The sequence below is a fragment of the Chanodichthys erythropterus genome, chromosome 20, assembly GCF_024489055.1.
Source record: "Chanodichthys erythropterus isolate Z2021 chromosome 20, ASM2448905v1, whole genome shotgun sequence".
NCBI classification, from domain to species: domain Eukaryota; kingdom Metazoa; phylum Chordata; class Actinopteri; order Cypriniformes; family Xenocyprididae; genus Chanodichthys; species Chanodichthys erythropterus.
Window position 1 is genome coordinate 26,439,850 of NC_090240.1, and position 18,738 is coordinate 26,458,587.

At 35.5% G+C, this 18,738-nt stretch overlaps 2 protein-coding genes across 2 annotated transcripts; one reads left to right on the top strand and one right to left on the bottom strand.

The window, feature by feature from the left end:
- Positions 1-273: 273 nt before the first annotated feature.
- On the bottom strand, positions 274-16,077 carry slc35c2 (solute carrier family 35 member C2). The gene is made up of 10 exons (XM_067370805.1): positions 15,692-16,077; positions 15,094-15,238; positions 14,781-14,931; positions 14,359-14,422; positions 10,990-11,062; positions 7,355-7,523; positions 7,129-7,212; positions 5,266-5,441; positions 4,961-5,090; positions 274-1,129 (listed from the first exon to the last, which is right to left on the bottom strand). Exons 2-10 carry the CDS (start codon positions 15,202-15,204, stop codon positions 1,002-1,004), a joined length of 1,086 nt encoding a protein of 361 aa, XP_067226906.1. The 5' UTR covers positions 15,205-15,238; positions 15,692-16,077; the 3' UTR covers positions 274-1,001.
- Positions 16,078-16,542: 465 nt separating this feature from the next.
- taf13 (TATA-box binding protein associated factor 13) lies at positions 16,543-18,244 on the top strand. Its single transcript, XM_067371747.1, has 2 exons — positions 16,543-16,644; positions 16,761-18,244. Exon 2 carries the CDS (start codon positions 16,762-16,764, stop codon positions 17,134-17,136), a length of 375 nt encoding a protein of 124 aa, XP_067227848.1. The 5' UTR covers positions 16,543-16,644; position 16,761; the 3' UTR covers positions 17,137-18,244.
- Positions 18,245-18,738: the final 494 nt, after the last annotated feature.

Below are 18,738 nucleotides of genomic sequence, written 5' to 3' on the forward strand. Positions count from 1 at the left end.
CTCCATGAATAATCCACTAAACAAACTCAATGAACTCAATAAGGTTCATGAATTTATAGAATTCCCTCCACCTGCAAGAAAACTCCAAACAAATCTAATTAGACTATATAATCTGCTTTGCTGAATTCAGCCTCCCTCTCTAATAACAGTTGATAACATTTGCTGAATGATGAAGTAGGCTAAATGCATGCCATTCATAAAGTTGCCTTGTATAAGGTTAAAAGAGAAAGATTTATTTTAACGTGGATTCAAAGTTCATTCATTTTATTAAAAAAAAAAAAAAACCATGCAAGTAATTCACTCACATTCCGTCATAATTAGTGAAATCATCATGGTGGGCAACTGAAATAAAATTGATATTTAGTAAAAATAAATCCTTTATTGTCATGTAAACAAATGTGTAAGGCCACTTGGAGATTGGTCCTGTGCTGAGACTGATGCCACAAGTAGTTTTAAAGATATATTTCACCTATAAATTAAACTTCTGTCAAATGTACTCACCCTAGTATCCTCCAAAACCCATGTGACTTTTTCTTCAGAGACAAAATGAATTATGTATTACAAAATCATACAGCTTCAGGGGCCTTGGAATATTGCACATTTTTGGAGCTTAACAGTTCCTGGTTCCCATCCACTTTCATTTAAAGGAAGACACTCTTAAAAACATCTCCTTTTGTGTTCCAAAGAAGGAGAAAAAGTCATATAGGTTAGAAATGGGTATGATGACAGAAGTGAATTGTTTGGGTGAACTATCCCTTTAATCACCCAGTGGCTTTTCTGTCATGTCTTCCCAGGAGCACAGGCATTCTCTGTTCTCTCAGCATCATGGAGAGACAGACAACACAAATATACCCCAGTACATTAACTTGAAGTGTCTTCTCATGCTTATTCATTACATTGCTGAGGCTTGTTCAGTACCTGTGGTCAATGTGACCATTGATACGAGCCTTTAAAGCAGAACATTCCATGAGTCTATTAAGGACATTCATGTCTTTCACAAACTAATAAAGAATTTCATGCTCCTCTTCATCATTGGTGTCTTCACAATAGTCGTCTTTTGTCTGCAGAAGTGGAAGCTCAAGGTCTGGGTTGTCTCTGACTGGTAATTGCCTCACCGTGGGGCCATTTCCTATAAAAAGACACAGAGGTACATACAGACTAAGAGCAGCCAATACCTGGTCTCCATACAAACAAAACAATTATAGATACAAAAACTGGCGTTGTGCATTTTCTAAGTGTGTCTGCTGTACATTACTGAGAATCCATTTTATGACAAACACTTCTGAGAAGCCCATCTTAATCAATATTGCACTATACAGCAATTTTCTCAATTAAACACAATAAATCATGCCAGAAGAGGTCACAAACTAATTGTATGTGAAAGTATCTCTTAAAATGGGCTGATAATAATAAATATAAAAATAATAATAATAATAAATATATTAAAAGATGATTTTATTTCTACCCAACAAAATTTTTGCGACAACATGGTTAAAAAGTGGTCATGAACTGCATCTTTCTTTAATTGTATAATGTTCTTTGATGTCCACTTATAATGTTATCAAGATTTACAAAAAAAAAAATCATATATCATATCATAATTTAGTAATAGGCTATTTTTTATCCTGTTTTTTTTTTTCTGACACTCTTTTAAACACTGTTTTAATGCCCACTGCTCTAAATGAGTAACAGAATTGCTTATTAAAATAATTTTCAACGTCCCTGCCATTACATGTGTGGAACTGTTTTGTAAACTTCCAATGTTGAAAAATATCTTGTTACATAGTTGAAACATCTGCCAACAATGTGAAACATTTATGTGTATTACATAAGCTTTATGAGTCTTGGTTGTGCTGTTTAAAGGATTAGTCCACTTTTAAATAAACTTTTCCTGATAATTTACTCACCTCCATGTCATCCAAGATGTTCATGTCTTTCTTTCTTCATTCGAAAAGAAATTCAAGTTTTTGATGAAAACATTCCAGGATTTTTCTCCGTATAGTGGACTTCAATGGGCACCAAACAGTTGAAGGTCAAAATTAGTTTCACTGCAGCTTCAAATTGTTCAAAACGATCCCAGACGAGAAATAAGGGTCTTATCTAGTGAAACTATCGCTCATTTTCTGAAAGAAATTGAAGATTCTATAAGTTTTAACCAGAAATGCTCATCTTGAACGAGCTCTCTTCTTCTCCTCTATTTGAATTCCAGCAGTGTAGACACTGCTAAGTGTATTACTGCCCTCCACAGGTCAAAGTTTGAGCTAGTTCAAGATGAGCATTTATGGTTAAAACTTATATAATTTTCAATTTTTTTCAGAAAATGAGCAATGGTTTCACTAGATAAGACCCTTATTTCTCATCTGGGATCGTTTTGAACAATTTGAAGCCGCAGTGAAACTAATTTTGACCTTCAACTGTTTGGTGCCCATTGAAGTCCACTATAAGGAGAATAATCCTGGAATGTTTATCAAAAACTTTAATTTCTTTTCCACTGAAGAAAGAAAGACATGCACATCTTGGATGACATGGGGGTGAGTAAATTATCAGGAAAAGTTTATTTAAAAGTGAACTAATCCTTTAAGTGCTTGGAGTTACCACAGTAAAAATTCACATATGATAACTTGCAGTGTTTTATGTAAACAGAATTATGAATGAATGTGCCATTGTTTATCACACCGTCCTTCTTATAGGCTATTCATATTTCATTCTATTTGGTAAAGTGAAAAACGTATACATTGCCCTTTGCAGTGTCTTGTTTTAAATAAAAACAGATGTCGCTCACTGTAGCTTTTATTCAGGATTACAGTGAATGGCTTAGATCAAAACAGTAACAAAAGCAGCGTTCTCTACGTGCTTTCGTTTGCATCCTATTATCCAATGCATTAACCCCGTAAATGCCGAAGCAAAACAGCTAATCACAACTATCACAGTTTGACTGCATCGCTACAGTATAAATACTCAGTACATAATCAAATGATCTGTATCAGACAAAGAAATAGTAACACTTTTACTCACATGTGTTGCGACATTACTGTCGGATCTAGGGCTGGACGATATATCGCATGTGATTGTCACGTTTTGTCAGAACCGTAGATCACTGACAAGCTACGCAAAATTGCATTCATTATCACAGATGAATCGTCTTCGATAATGAACGCGATATTGCGTGGCTTATCAGTGATCTACGGCTCTGTCTATCAAATGCCGCTCCATTTGAAAGCAGGTGATGGCGATTTAGCGGTAATCAGGGAACCAGCTTTACTGACGAAATGCGCGTGACAATCGCATGTGATATATCGCCCAGCCCTAGTCGGATCCATTGCAGTTGGCACTGCATCATCTTTTATTTTCAGTCTCTCTGAAAAGCCTGCACCGAACTCTCTTGTCTAAAAATGTATCCGCAGTAAAATCAAGCGAAAAACTAAGTGTCTTACTGACGCAATCCAACTGGAACTTAAAACTTAACTTAAAAATAAACTTTATCCATGCTTTCTTAATGTTAAAGAGATAGTTCACCCAAAAATGAAAATTAGATTTTTATCTGCTTACCCCCAGTGCATCCAAGATGTAGGTGAATTCTTTTCTTCAGTCGAACGCAAATTATGATTTTTAACTGCAACCGCTGCCATCTGTCAGTCAAATAATAGCAGTAGATGGGAACTTCAACTATAACAGTAAATAAAACTTGCTTAGAAAAATCAAAATTAAAACCTGTGGCTCGTGACGACACATTAATGTCCTAAGACACGAAACGATCGGTTTGTGTGAGAAACCGAACATTATTTATATAATTTTTACCTCTAATACACCACTATGTCCAACTTCGTTCAGCTTCCTGTTAGTGAGGTCAAAAAACGCGTTCTGAAGACGGAAGTGATGTCTCGCCCATATACTTCAATGAGAGCGAGACATCACTGCCGTTGTCAGAGCGCGATCAGACCTCACTAGCCGGAAGCTGAACGCAGTTGGACATAGTGGTGTATTAGAGGTAAAAAATTATATAAATACTGTTCGGTTTCTCGCACAAACCGATCGTTTCGTGTCTTAGAACATCAATATGCCGTCACGAGCCGCAGGGTTTAATTTGGATGTGTCTATGGAAGTTTTTTCGACTCTTATTGTTCAAGTTCCCAATCACTGCTATTATTTGACTGACAGACGGCAACGGTTGCAGTTAAAAATCATAATTTGCGTTCGACTGAAGAAAAAAAGTCCTCTACATCTTGGATGCCCTGGGGGTAAGCAGATAAACATCAAATTTTCATTTTTGGGTGAACTATCCCTTTAAGTTCACAAGGATGGCAATGCAAAGACTGTTTTTCCACAACTTGGCACTTCAAAACTTCTTGTAATCCTCAGAGGCATCTTTATGTTTTTGTTGCTGTTTGCATTTCTCGTATTTACTACTACATGACATGTGCAAATGGGTGGGTGGGGCTAAAGAGGAAATAATGTATAAGTAGGCGTGGAGCTTCTTCTGCAGAGGCGGTCTTTCTTCGCACTATGACGTAATAACGTGAAAAAATCCAAAACGAGACATTTTCTGAGCTTGGTTTCACTAAAAGCTGTTTTGGACTAACGAGGACTGAGTTCTGAAACTTGCAGGATATTATTATAGTACAATGCCCTCTTATATGTCAAAAGATCAAGGAAAATTTGTCTTCTCAATTCATGACCCATTTAAAACAAATGAAGCTTGTTTAAAAACCTTCCGTTCATCTGCCTCTCCTCTGAGTGCAAAGCCCTCATTTCAAAATCAACAACTAATACATAAAAACTAAGTCCCGGCCCTACATTTTTTTCTTTTTCAATAACCTGTTACACTTGAATGTATATCACAACACGGTTGCTACTTCCATTTAATTGTGACTTAACTTACAGTACCTTTATCATTATACCCAAATGCCTGTATGAATCATCGTATTGCATTATTTACAGGCATAATCAGGAGGAGTCTTACCTTTGTTATAGTATGTTTTGAGGCTAATATGCAGTGATATGCCAGAGAGACACACAGCAAAACCCAACCAATTCACTGTGCTCATTTTATCCCCCATGAACTCCACTGCCAGCAGCAGAGTGCACACCTCCTACAGAGAGAGACAGAGAGAATGTCTTTGTGAAGAACATTAATGGTTTAAGTCTAATGCAGGCTTTGAACCTAGCTGAGCAACTGAGAAATGGACATAAATAGGAAGAGATAAAGACCTTCTGCAGCTTTTCATATTACTATTTTACAAGAAATTCCTGAAAATGTATCCTCACCTTAAAAATGCCTGCAATGGATAGCGTGAGGCTGGATGTGCGGGACACCAGCAGGAACTCGGAAAAGCCCAGCCCAAATGCCAGCAAGCCACCCACAGACAAAGTCACCAGGAAGTAGAGCAGGTGTGAGAGCTCACTGACCCTGAAAAGCTTCTCTGTGGTGCTCACACTCAGTCCTGTTCATGAATGACAAGATGAAGAAACAGGCAAGCAACAGGTTACTTTAGACACAAACACACTGGTAACCAAGAAACATAGTAAAAATGGCAAAAAAAAGGGCCAGTTGATTTTTTTTTTTACCCCCTAAAAGAAAATATAAATTAGATTTTGAATGGCGTAAATGAAACATATTTAAGAACCATTCAGATGTATTCCACTGCAAATGGATAATTATAAAGGGGAAAAATTATATTTAAATTGTAAGGTACAACTATAAGTCTTCAGGTTCAATAATTTGAGGTTTCATGAAGGTAATTTAAAACTTTTGGGAGACCTTTTTAAAGACAGTAAAGTAAAGAACATTTAAGGAATAAATTGAAGGAAACACAATATGTTCTCTAAATGTAAATGTCTAAGGAGAAACACAATGGGTTGTATTAGCATCACTTTACAGTTTGAAAATACAACTTCCAACAGATATCCATTACTTTTTAATTAAAAAAAGTAGCTTGAATAGCTCTGCTCCCAGCTACTAGAATATGGAAGAAACTTTGACTTTACCTTCTAATCACAGTGCAAAAAAGTGATGTTCTTCCTCCGTATTTTTGTCTTGTTTCCAGTGCAAATGTCTAAAGATTCAAAATTACTAAAAATTAAGATTAACATTAACATTTGTTCTTGTTGTTTTAAGAAAAAAACTAATTCATTTTGTTCAGTTTTTTTAGACTTCAATTTTCATCTCAAGTAAATATATCTTGATTAAAAGATGTTTAGATATTTTTACTGGAAAACAGGACAAAATACTGAGTAAGATGCATATTTTTTGCAATGCATGCAACATGTAATGCCATTAAATGTTAAGACCTTTTAAAGGATTAGTTCATTTTAAAATTAAAATGACCCCAAGCTTTACTCACCCTCAAGTCATCCTAGGGGTATATGACTCTTCTTTCTGATGAACACAATCGTAGAAATATTAATAAATATCCTGATGCATCCAAGCTTTATAATGGCAGTATGCGTTCCCAAAGAGTATGAGCTGAATAAAGTGTCTCCATCCATCATAAACATACTCCACATGGCGATGCGTTTTGTGTAAAAAAAAAAAAATCCATATTTAACACGTTATGAACTGCCAGACCGCCTTTCGTATTCTTCATAACTTGTTAAATATGGATATTTTTTTACACAAATGCATCGCTTTGCTTCAGAAGGGCTTTATTAACCCTTCGGAGCCATGTGGAATATGTTTATGATGGATGGATGGATGTGGATGGAGACACTTTTCTTCAGCTCATACTCGTTTGGTAACGCGTACTGCCATTTTAAAGCTTGGATGTGTCAGGATATTTATTAATATTTTATATTAATATATTGTGTTCATCAGAAAGAAGAAAGTCATATACAACTAGGATGGCTTGAGGGGGAGTAAATCTTGGGGCAATTTTCATTTTAAAGTTTGTGTAAGGATGAATTAAGACATTTTTTAAGACTTTTTTAAAACTTTCAAAAAACCTTTCATATTGTATTAATATTTACACATTTTCCAGAACTGTGGAATTTACACTACACTTCAAAAGTTTGGAGTCTGTAAGATTTTTTTAAATTGTTTTTGAAATATTATTACACTTAAAATGTTATTTTAATAAATTTTTATATATTTTTTTAATAGAAAAAAAAGAAAAACCCTTGTGTCTGACTGACCCTCATTGAGAAGAAACAGAGGAAAGAGGCCCAGGAACATGAGGGGCTGTAGATGGTACATGGTGTCTATGGGGTTCTGAAGGCCTGTGTGGCAAAGAGAAGGACATAAGAGTCACAAGAATTCACCAGACAGAACAAACACAGGTCATAAATTAACGTAAATGTAACATAACGACATGGTTTAGTGAACCGAAACTTCCAACGTTCTCCTCACACCAAGACTTACCAAGCTCTGCTTTCTGCATGAGCACTTGAGTGAGAGTCCAGCGGATCCCTCCGATAAAAGAGGCCAACAGGACCATAAGGAAACCCTCCAGATTAAACTGAGTGGACTTGAGAGTGAACATGAACAGACCGCTGGCTATAAGCAACACAACGATGATCAGGAATGGGTTCTGTTGGGTTCAAAAGAGTCAGGCAGTACACATTACCTACAACAAACACCAAGCCAAAAAAGGTAGCAAGCCCTTCAATATCTCTCGCCCCAACATCCTGTTTGAATACACTGTAAATTCAAATAGTATTCCTTACTATAAAAACACTAGTATGTTTACTTGATTTTAACCAAAATGTTGACTTTACTACAAATTTGTTATTGTTGCTGAAATTTTAGAACCTATAGTTCCCATAACTAATGTAATTTGAGTAAAATTACAAAAAAATTTCAAGACATCCTTGCACACAGTGCAGAATCACACGGACTGAGGTTTCAGCGTAATGTTTGCAGAGTGGATCTACTTCGGTGAAATAAAAGTAAAAGCTATTCTTGCTGTCCATTAATGGCTTGTTTACTCAGAAAACCCAAGTTAAGCTCAATTAGTTTGATGTTGATTTTCCCAAAAAGGTTTTGTTTTTTGTTTTTTTGTTTGTTTTTTTACTTACAATGATGGTGATTCATGTTCCCTTTGGTTGGGCACTTGGAACTTTGTTAAAGATTTTATAATTCTCTCCATTTTGGTGCAGCCATGCATCAAGAAATCATTATTTGTGGTTTCAAAGGAAGAGAAGTAATAAAAAGATAATTTTTAAGAGATGATCTGATTTCTAACTGAATGTTGTTTAGTTAGATGTTTAATTTTCGTATTCAGTAGTAATGTTTTAAAATGTTTGTGCTAACACTATGTTATCAACATCTTGTTAAACTTTTAATTGAATATCTGTAACAGTAGCTTACAGCTGACCACTTGAGCCACACACAGATCTCAACATTCAGCATGCAAACCACAACAAGGGTGACAATAAAAATGTGTTTAAAGTAAATTAAGTACTCTCTACAGTTCTTCTTTTAGTTAGTAGTACTCTCGTGTAAGTGAACTATACTAACAAAGCTTTTGTCAGTACAACATACTATTCTTCTTTCACTTTACCGTTGCACATAGTTTTTTAAGTCTATGTAACATAAAATGGCAGATTAAAGCCATGTTGAGAATAATAGTATTTAAGATGTTTGCAGAACACAATATAACACTGTTCGTTAAATGGAATTTCTTGTGTAATCTTACTATTAAATCTTAAGTAAGATTAGTAAATATTCTAGAGTATGTTAACTAGAATTGACATTAAACTAACTTATATTTATTACTTAATTTACTTGTGAAGAGTTAATCAGATCAACATAATATTTGGTCAGTCTATGCTTAAGGCCTTAGCGATGTTACATTGTAAAGATCTTGAGTTTTCATTGAAGGGCGTGTCTGTGGCAGCCTGACAAATTTAAATGTTTCGCCAGGAAGGAGGAAGCTGTTGTAACATAGGCTTCACATGTGTGACAATAGTCCTGGCCTATTGGCGGTAAGCCCGGGTGCAAGGGCCCTTTCAACGCTGCTTGCAGCTTTAATTTATGGTTTGTTTTTTTCGTTAGCCGGGAAAGTTTTCTTAAAGCTGCTATCCATAAGTTTTGCCTCTTTGTCGCCATCTCTGTTTGAAACCTGCAATTGCAGCTATACACGGAATTATTATCTTTACGTGGGTTGTGCTTTGGCACGGCTCTTCGGCGAGGACAAATCTAATGTTTGCAGTCAGTCTAAAGTTCCCAGAACATTAGTTTTTGGTTTGTATAACATTATTCTAACATTAATCTAGCGTTCCCAGAACGTTATTCGAACATTAATCAAACATTCCCAGAATGTCAGTTTTTGGTTTGTATAACGTTATTCTAAAGTTAATCTAACATTCTCATAACGTTATTCTAATGTTAATCTAACGTTCCAGAACGTTAGTTTTTTGTTTGTATAATGTTATTCTAACATTAAACTAACATTCCCAGAACATTATTCTAATGTTCCCAGAACATCATTCTAACATTAAACTAATGTTACCAGAACGTTATTCCAATGTTCCCAGAATGTTAGTTTTTTGGTTTGTATAACGTTATTCTGAAGTTAATCTAACATTCTCATAACATTATTCTAATGTTAATTTAATGTTCCCAGAACGTTTTTTGTTTGTATAAGATTATTCTAATATTAAACTAACCTTAATATAACGTTCCCTAAGAATAAAGTTATACAAACCAAAAACTAATGTAAATAGAACATTAGTTAATGTTCATAGAATGTTATTTTTTGGTTTGTATAACGTTATTCTAACATTAATCTAACGTATGGTTAGCCAGGAAAGTTTTATTAAAGGAACACTCCACTTTTTTTAAAAAATAGGATCATTTTCCAACTCCCTTAGAGTTCAACAGTTAAGTTTTACCATTTTCAAATCCATTCAGCTGATCTCCGGGTCTGGCGGTACCACTTTTAGCATAGCTTAGCATAGTTCATTGAATCTGATGAGACCAACAGCATCTCACTCAAAAAAAAATGACCAAAGAGTTTTGATATATTTCCTATTTAAAACTTAACACTTCAGTAGTTACATCGTGTACTAAGACCGACGGGGTGGTGGTGGCCCAGGGTGCAAGGGCCCATTCATCGCCGCTTGCAGCTTTATTATTACTTACTTAAATGGTGGTAAAATTGGTTGGCTTTATAATATATCTCATAAGTAGTTCTTACATTTTTTCCGTCTCATTGACACAGTGTGACCACTCAAGAAAAGCTCTTATGGTGGATGTAATAAATATAATTTCAACAGCCCTTTTACCTATAGCTTCAAATGTACTTCATTCATAACCACAGTGGGAATGCATTCATGCATTGGTAACTGCTGAAGACTACATGCTGATTCCAGTCTGAGGGGAATAATGATTATATTCTTCAGTTTTCAAGCATTTTTTCATATTTGAACCCTTTTCAGCAGTGGCTGTATGATTTTGAGATTCATCTTTTCACACTGAGGACAATTGAGGGACTCAAACTCAACTATTAAAAAAGGTTCAAACATTCACGGATGCTCCAGAAGGAAACGCGATGCATTAAGAGCCGAGGGGTGAAAACTGATGAATCTGCAGGAGCTGGATGAATTTTCTGAAGAACAGAGCTCAGTTTAACTGCTCAGGACAAACAAGAGACTCATGAACAACCATCACAAAACATAAAAACAGTCGTGGATCATCAGGTAACCACACACAGTATTGAGAATCAATGGTTCACATACTTATGAATGGGGTTATTGTAATAAATTCAGCTATTGTTTTGTCTTGTGAACTAAATGCAAACATCTTTTATGTAAAATATCTTACTTAGGACAGTACTAAATAAAAAATAACATGCATTTTTTTATTATCCCTCTTATTTTATTAAAATAATTCTCATTTTCACAGATTCTGCAAGGGGTTCACATATTTTTTCATGCCACTGTACATATGCAAAATGTATGTTTATTTAATGGGTCTGAATCAAAAATAGCTTATTTTGAACAATAACTTCTTTTACTCCTTTATTCACAAATCAAGTGTATAAACACACTTACCGGCTCCTCCAGTTTGAAGACCAGGGAGAAAAAGAGAATGAAGAGAACAGCTGAAGACTTGGTCATGGTGTACCTACAGGAAACCCAAAAATCCCAAGTAGTTTCAAATTAACTTAAGTGAAGCAAACACCAGTACTTGTAACACAGGTCAAGTATAGCATTCAAGATTCAAGTCTGGAATAAGCTACAAAACTTTTTTTAGTCAGGACGAGTTCTTGCTAGATTTTACTTAATATCATGTAGTGTATGATGGGCGGATTGGGCACAGACTACGTTTTTTAGCTTCAGAGTTTAATGCCATCCATTCAGGGAAAATCAAACATGTTTGATATTTTAAGTCGATTTAAGAGCACATATTGTTTTCAATGTCATGCATCTCCAAACAATGAGACGCATGTTTCTGCGTGAGTTTGTTGCATTTGGAATGACTTGAATGGCTGGTAGTGAGGGATGCTATGTCGTTTAGTGTATGATGCCCAGTTTGTAACCATTTACAAAGTCGGTTAGGATTTAAAAGTGGTCTAGCATATTCCAGCCTTCAAGGGTTAGGCTGAAAATGAAAATTCTGTCATTTATTACTCACCCTCGTTCCACACCTGTAAGACCTTCGTTCCTCTTCAGAACATAAATTAAGATATTTTTGATGAAATCCGAGAGGTATAGGACTCATCCATAGACAGCAATATAATCACCACTTTCAATGTCCAGAAAGGCCCTAAAGACATCGTTAAATATGTCAACGTGACTGCAGTGGTTCAACCTTAATTTTATGAAGGGATGAGAATAAGATGAAAAAATAACGACTTTATTCAACAGTATCTTCTCTTTGCTGTCATTCTCATACGTTGTTTAGTCCAGCGCTTCCAGGTTCTACGTCAGAATACCGACTCATTATTGGCCGGATCCTGTGCCAGCATCACATGAATGTGTCGTGCTGCTCACGAGAACAGCCTCTGCCAATAACGAATTGGCGTTCTGATGTAGAACCTGGAAGCGCTGGACTAAACAATGTACGAGAATGATAGCAAAGAGAAGATATTGTTGAATAAAGTCGTTATTTTTGTTTTGTTTTTGCGCACAAAAAGTATTCTCGTCACTTCATAAAATTAAGGTTGAACCACTGCAGTCACGGTGACTGTTTTAACGATGTCTTTAGTACCTTTCTGGACATTGAAAGTGGTGATTATATTGCTGTCTATGGATGAGTCTGAGAGCTCTCGGATTCTTAGTTTGTGTTCCGAAGATGAACGAAAGTCTTACGCGTGTGGAGCGACATGAGGGTGAGTAATTCGTTTTTGGGTGAACTAACCCTTTTAGTTTGGCTTTAGTTCTGTGTAAATGAAAGGCAACATCAGAGCAGCGTTGCCGCTTTCATGACGCTCAACAAGAGGTCGCGTTAACCGAAAATTTTCCGTCATTGACGGAATTGTTTTATCAATGACGGAAAAATCTGAAGGCCGTCTGTCACGGTGACAGATTACCTCAGGGTGATCTACTGTAAATTGTAAGTGTAATTCACACCCCTGTTCAGTTGGTGGCGAGTGCGCTCCAATGTAGCAGCAGAGCACTGGATCCAGAACAAAAATAAAACTGGCAGGAATCTTTTGCTATGCATTTGATACTGATAACGCCCAGGCGAGTACCCAGAAGCTACAACTCTCTATCACGCCACATTAAAGAGCGCCAAAACGGTATTTATTGCTTGAATTACTTAATGAAATGGACAGAATTTGAAATCTGAGACTTTTCTTCCATATCAAAAGCAACACAAAGCGTTAAGCCTATTGCGATTTATTGGATGGGAGGCGCACAATGCACTGTTTAATCATCAACTGAAAACAGCATAGCCTACCAATTGATCGACTATGGTCTACGAATCGATATTGGTCTCATGAATGCGCAAAACAGCAAGGAGACATTTTAATTGTTTATTAATAAAGTAATGTTTTCTGAATCAGTGTCGGCTGCAAAGATGAAGTTGATATTGACTCTCATCATCTATGGATGCGCTAGAGAGAGAATGCACTTCATTCGGTTTAGTCTACATAATCAGAGTAGCCTATTTCTTTTCGTTTTGAATTAATTCGTTTTCGTTAAAGTAGGTATTTAATGCTTTCTGTAGATATATTTCTCATGTATGTGAGGCAAGCAGCCGCTGAGTTTCGTTTCATTTAGCCTGTAAGACGCGCTCCAGTTCACGCGCCAGTGATCGCGCCCGTGCCTCCATGTCATGATTATATTGTCTGTTATATTTGCTTCTTATTTATTACATACAGGCAATTGGTTAATGAAACATTGATTAAAATTAAGATACAATTTTTACAAAACGAAATTCACCTTAAAGAAAGGCTTTCTACAAAATAAAACTTAATGAAGTGTTTAAAATCATGTCTGACCCACTCCATGTCTCCGGATATACTGCGCATTTCATGATGCATCTTACTCATGCTGTTAACTTTTCATAATCAAATAGATGAATTTAAAATATAACATAGGACTATTTAAACATAAATATGAAATTACGTTTTTTTTAATGGCTACCAACACTTAGCCTATACAACAGTCACGTTACAGAGAAATTTCACGTGTGAATTACCCATCATTTTAATTTTCATATTTTAATTATAATAACACATTTAATTGCTTTTATTTTTGTTCAAATGTTATAATAACACATTTAATTGCTTTTATTTGTGAACAAAAATAAAAGCAATTAAATGTGTTATATAATTAAAATATGAAAATTAAAATGACGGGTAGTAATAGATTATGACGGAATTTTTACGACCCTGTCCGTCAAAATGACGGACAATGTTAAAGTCTAACGCAACCTCTGCGCTCAACACACATTTAGATTCTGAATATGAATTGTTAAAATATAAGCAAGAAAGACCAATCACAATTCAGTATGCAAATTTGAAGACAATCTCATCAGACAATGTCAGAGGATTATTTTGCAATAATGACCAGCTGATTTTACATGACCTCAATCATATTACTAATTAATACAAATATAATAATAAATTTTAAAACATTATATATTTATTTAAAATGATCCAATTATGTGACAAAAAGTGTTCTATGAGAATGGTAGGAAACTGGTGGCCAGGAACAACACTAATATATACATTTTTATCATTTTTACTGTAATTACAAGAAAATATTTGACTGGAAAATCACATACCCAACCAATCAGAACCAAGTATGTAATAAAACAATTTGTTAGACTTCCAATTTCTACAAAAAGTTTGAATGTCTGTGTGTCTGTAGCATTTAAGGTACTACAGATTTCTTTTATCTGAGGAAAAACTAAGTTTTGCTTTGCAAGCACAATCCACTCATTTAGAAGATAATAAACAACATGCTTACAAACTAATAGTGATGAAAAGGAAGCTCCAGTTGGACAGTCCAATATCCAGCGCTGTCGCCAGGGCTGATGGAAACAGACAAAAGATTGTATAGATAATTTGATGAAACACTTTCTCGCAATAATACAAATTATAGATGGGATGAATCAATCTATGGTCAAATCTAAACATGAAATGAATTGATCATGAAGGTGTGGTTAATTACAGCAAGCTAAAAAATAATGGTCTTGTCACAAGACCCCAGAATATTCAAGCAGAGATAAAAACAGATTCCTTCCGTTCTTGGCACAATCAATGTGGACTTCACCCACCCAAACTATGTGTTGGATAAACAAAAAGATTACAGGTTTTATCTCATCAGCAACCATTATGACACACATTCAAACACATTTTTGGTCTTTGGACTCACTGATGATTTCTCACCTGTTGGGGCTACTTTAGAAAGGTAAACCTTCCAAGGAAGGGTAACTCGAGGCTTTCCCGTCCAGCACTGCATGGCAAAACGTGTCAGTGTAGAGAAACAGAATATTATAGCGAGATGAACCAGGGTCATGAACAGAGGAAAGTGGAAGTCCTAAGATAAATGACAAAAGCATAAAAACAGACATTATACCAAACCAAATAGAACAAATAAGTGCTTTTTTCAAAACAGAACAACAACAAAACTTATGGAAAAATCAAACCCTAGTTTCAAGAAGGAAAAGGCAGATTTTTATGCCAGTGAACTACATCTCACCTTCATGAGCCACTTGTTGTAGAACGTTATGCCAATGGAAAACACATAGTAGAAAAGCACCAGGCCCACAGTGCGCAGCGCCCTGCAGAGGAACTGCATCGGGAACGCCATCCTGGACAACCCGGATACAAGGCACAGCTAAACACTGTTAAAAAGAAAGTAAGACAATAAGAATGAACCAGAGCTAGTCACGAAGTACTTTAACATGTGGAAAATCAAACTCTGAGTAGGTTGATAAGAACATGCAGGGCCAAAGTTTGATGTGCGCGATTGTGACACTTGTTGAAAAGTGCAACAGAACAGCTGGTACAGTTATAATGTCTGGTAAAGTGCGGGATGAACCGTAAGATGTATTGTTTTTTTAGCCATTTAAGCAATGAACTCTATGTGGTTTTATATATATATATATATATATATATATATATATATATATATATATATATATATATATATATATATGTGCATAAAATCTAGCTTAAATGTTGGTTCTAAGTCCTCGCGAGCACCTCGTTACCTGCTTTGACAGTTTGAGCACGCTGACTGTACCATTTACAGCTAACCAGTACTAGCTAGGGGCAGTGCTCATAGATTTTCTTACCTCACTGTTTACATAGTCCTTGTAAACGAAAAGCTGGTAGTATTAAACACTATGTAACCATCATTCGCAGGCGTGCTTCTTCTCACAGCACTAGAGTGACATTACCGCGCGAATCCTTCTTAGAATTGTGCCATTCAAATAACAACTTGTTCGTGAACCTAACCTACAGTCAGACCCCCCCGTGTAGTTACTTCTGCTGTGACGTGGACGTTGCTCTGCTGACACATGCGCTGCAGCCCGGAAAATTTGAATTCTAAACAGATTTGAAATTAAATCTTTATTATTATTATTATAGTCATCCTGTGTGCGAATTCTCTAATTATTTGCCCAAGCCACTGTGAACTGAGCACAGAAGGACTGCTGTCAGCTACGCTTTAGCTCTGTTAGATTCGTTCTTTTGAATTTGAATCTTCGTTCCAATCGTTCTTTGGATCTTTTCGGTGAATCAGGTGAACCGATTAATAAAAAAACTATCTAAACAAATCGTTCTCGAATCAGACTGAATCTCACCTCAGCAATGAGTACAGAATAGCATACTAGCATACTATTATATATGTATATTGTGTGTTTAGAATTCCAAAAACAAATATCCAAACAAAGTCACACACACTATTTTTTTTTAAATGACTCCTTTTGTTTTGTTTATAAAATTTTGTATAAATAATAACTATAGCTATATTTTGATTCAACGACATCTTTGGCCATATTTCTGTTCACTTTGTTGGGATGTTTGGAACATAGAATGTCACGTTGTGACTTGGAAGAATCACTGAATTGATTAGTTCGAAAGAATCGTTTCGAACTTTCCACCCGTCACCCAGAACTCTAGATGGCGCCCTCGGGTTTAATGTCTCTTCCAGTGTCGTGTTAGATGTAAATGAATGAACAGAAGTTCCTGTCTTTACATTTGCTGGTCTGTGTATTTTGTTTTTGTTCCAGTTCTTTTTTCACATGTAAGTTATGTTGTACAAAAACACTGTGCCTGTTTGTCTTCTTATAATATTATATAATATTTACCGACTCTTGTGTTTACATGGCTTTTCTAATCATCGCATTGTTTCGTTTAAAGAATGGCTGAGGAAGAGGATGATCCTGGTTTTGACGAGGATTTGGACGACGGAGGTAACGGAGGAGATTCGGGCCAAGGTAAAAGAAAGCGGCTTTTTTCGAAGGAGCTTCGCTGCATGATGTATGGGTTTGGAGACGACCAAAATCCGTACACCGAATCAGTGGACATACTGGAGGATCTTGTAATCGAGTTCATCACGGAGATGACACACAAGGCGATGTCTATAGGGCGTCAGGGCCGTGTGCAGGTGGAGGACATTGTCTTTCTCATCCGCAAGGACCCTAGAAAGTTTGCGAGAGTGAAGGACCTGCTCACCATGAACGAAGAGCTGAAGAAGGCTCGCAAAGCCTTTGACGAGGCAAATTATGGGTCTTAACATGCCGTCGGTTGCTATGCTATTATTTGATTCAATCGACGCTAAAATGGTTTCTTCTTGACTCTAATGGAGTTTTACCTGTTGTTAACATAAGCCCATTTTTCTTTTAGTTCTGTATTTTTCAGTTGCATGACCGGTCACAGTTCATTTGAATGATTATTTCTAACATTATTATATTTGTTTGTTTTTCAGTTGTTGTACAATAAAGATACATTTGTTAAACTTTTAATGGAAGACAAAAGGTTTTATTATTTTGAGACTCGTTTCTGCAAATACTCAATGTCAAGAAACATGACTGTTTCTTAGTTATATTAAGGTTGTTGTACGTCATCTTATAATATATTTAATGACAGTTTGACATACTGACATTAATTTCCCCTAAATGTTTTGTATCCTGGGAGATACTTATAAAAATATCATGGCATGTCAGCAGGTGTCTTTTACACAGTGTGTGTGAGTGTGTGTGTACAGGTTTATATTACATTGTGATACTGCATTGTGCAGTCCTTATGGGGGAAATGGTTTAATAAACGTACTAAATTGTTTTTTTAAAAATGTAATGAAGAGTCCCTACAAATATAGTGAACCAGATGTGTGTGTGTGTGTGTTTCTATCCCAGCGGGGCCACAAAACCAGTCATAAAGGTCATTTTTTTGGAATTTATACATCATCAGACAAAGCTACATAAATAAGCTTTCAATTGATGTATGGTTTGTTAGGATAGGACAATATTTGGCCGAGATACAATATTTGAAAATCTGGAATCTGATGGAGCAAAAAAAAATCTAAATATTGAGAAATCGTCTTTAAAGTTGCCCAAATGAAGTCTTAGCAATGCATATGCAAATTTTGTAAATGCAAATTCACAAATATCTTTATGGAACATAATCTTTACTTAATATCCGAATGATTTTTGGTATAAAATATTTTTGGCCCATACAATGTATTGTTGGCTATTGCTACAAATATACCTGTGTGACTTATGACTGGTTTTGTGGTCCAGGGTCACAAATGTCCCCACAAGGATATTAAAACCTGAAATCACCTTCAGGGTAATGGATTAATAAACATACTAAATGATGGTTATTTAAAAATGGACAAATGCAGAAAATTTCTTGTGATGGAATATACGATTTTAACAGTATAAAAACAATTACGCCTATGGAGAGTCCCCACAAAGATAGCGAAACAGAGTATGTGAGTGTGTGATTTTTTTTAAATTACTATTAATATTAAATATTTCGAAGAAAAACTATGACATTAAATCACATTGTTGTTGCAAATTGAAGGGTTAATCCAAGTTTGCTTTGGTAAATAGTGTCTGATATTGTTCAGAATTATAAAAAGCATTTAAAATAGCTTACACATTTGCAATAATGTAAATATAACTAATGCATAGAATTTGGATACATATTTTTTGCTTTAGATTTATTGTAACCTTGCAGTGGGAGGATAACTTCAATTTTGGTGACATTACATGCTATTTATAACTTAGACATGCATGTATAACTCACACTAATACATGGTGCATTATCAATTTTTCTTTTAACATTTGGTATTTTTTTCTAGTGTATGTCAATCACCGAAATGAGGAATGGGTCT

What these genes read in the sequence shown, in the direction of transcription:
- taf13 (XM_067371747.1), top strand. Translation starts at nt 16,762, where the DNA reads ATGGCTGAGGAAGAGGATGATCCTGGTTTTGACGAGGATTTGGACGAC.
- slc35c2 (XM_067370805.1), bottom strand. Translation starts at nt 15,204, where the DNA reads ATGGCGTTCCCGATGCAGTTCCTCTGCAGGGCGCTGCGCACTGTGGGC. An exon ending in TTCTAAAGTAGCCCCAACAG is followed by an intron (nt 14,423 to 14,780) that starts GTGAGAAATCAT and finishes TGTTTCCATCAG; the next exon opens with CCCTGGCGACAGCGCTGGAT. An exon ending in CATGCAGAAAGCAGAGCTTG is followed by an intron (nt 7,213 to 7,354) that starts GTAAGTCTTGGT and finishes TTTGCCACACAG; the next exon opens with GCCTTCAGAACCCCATAGAC.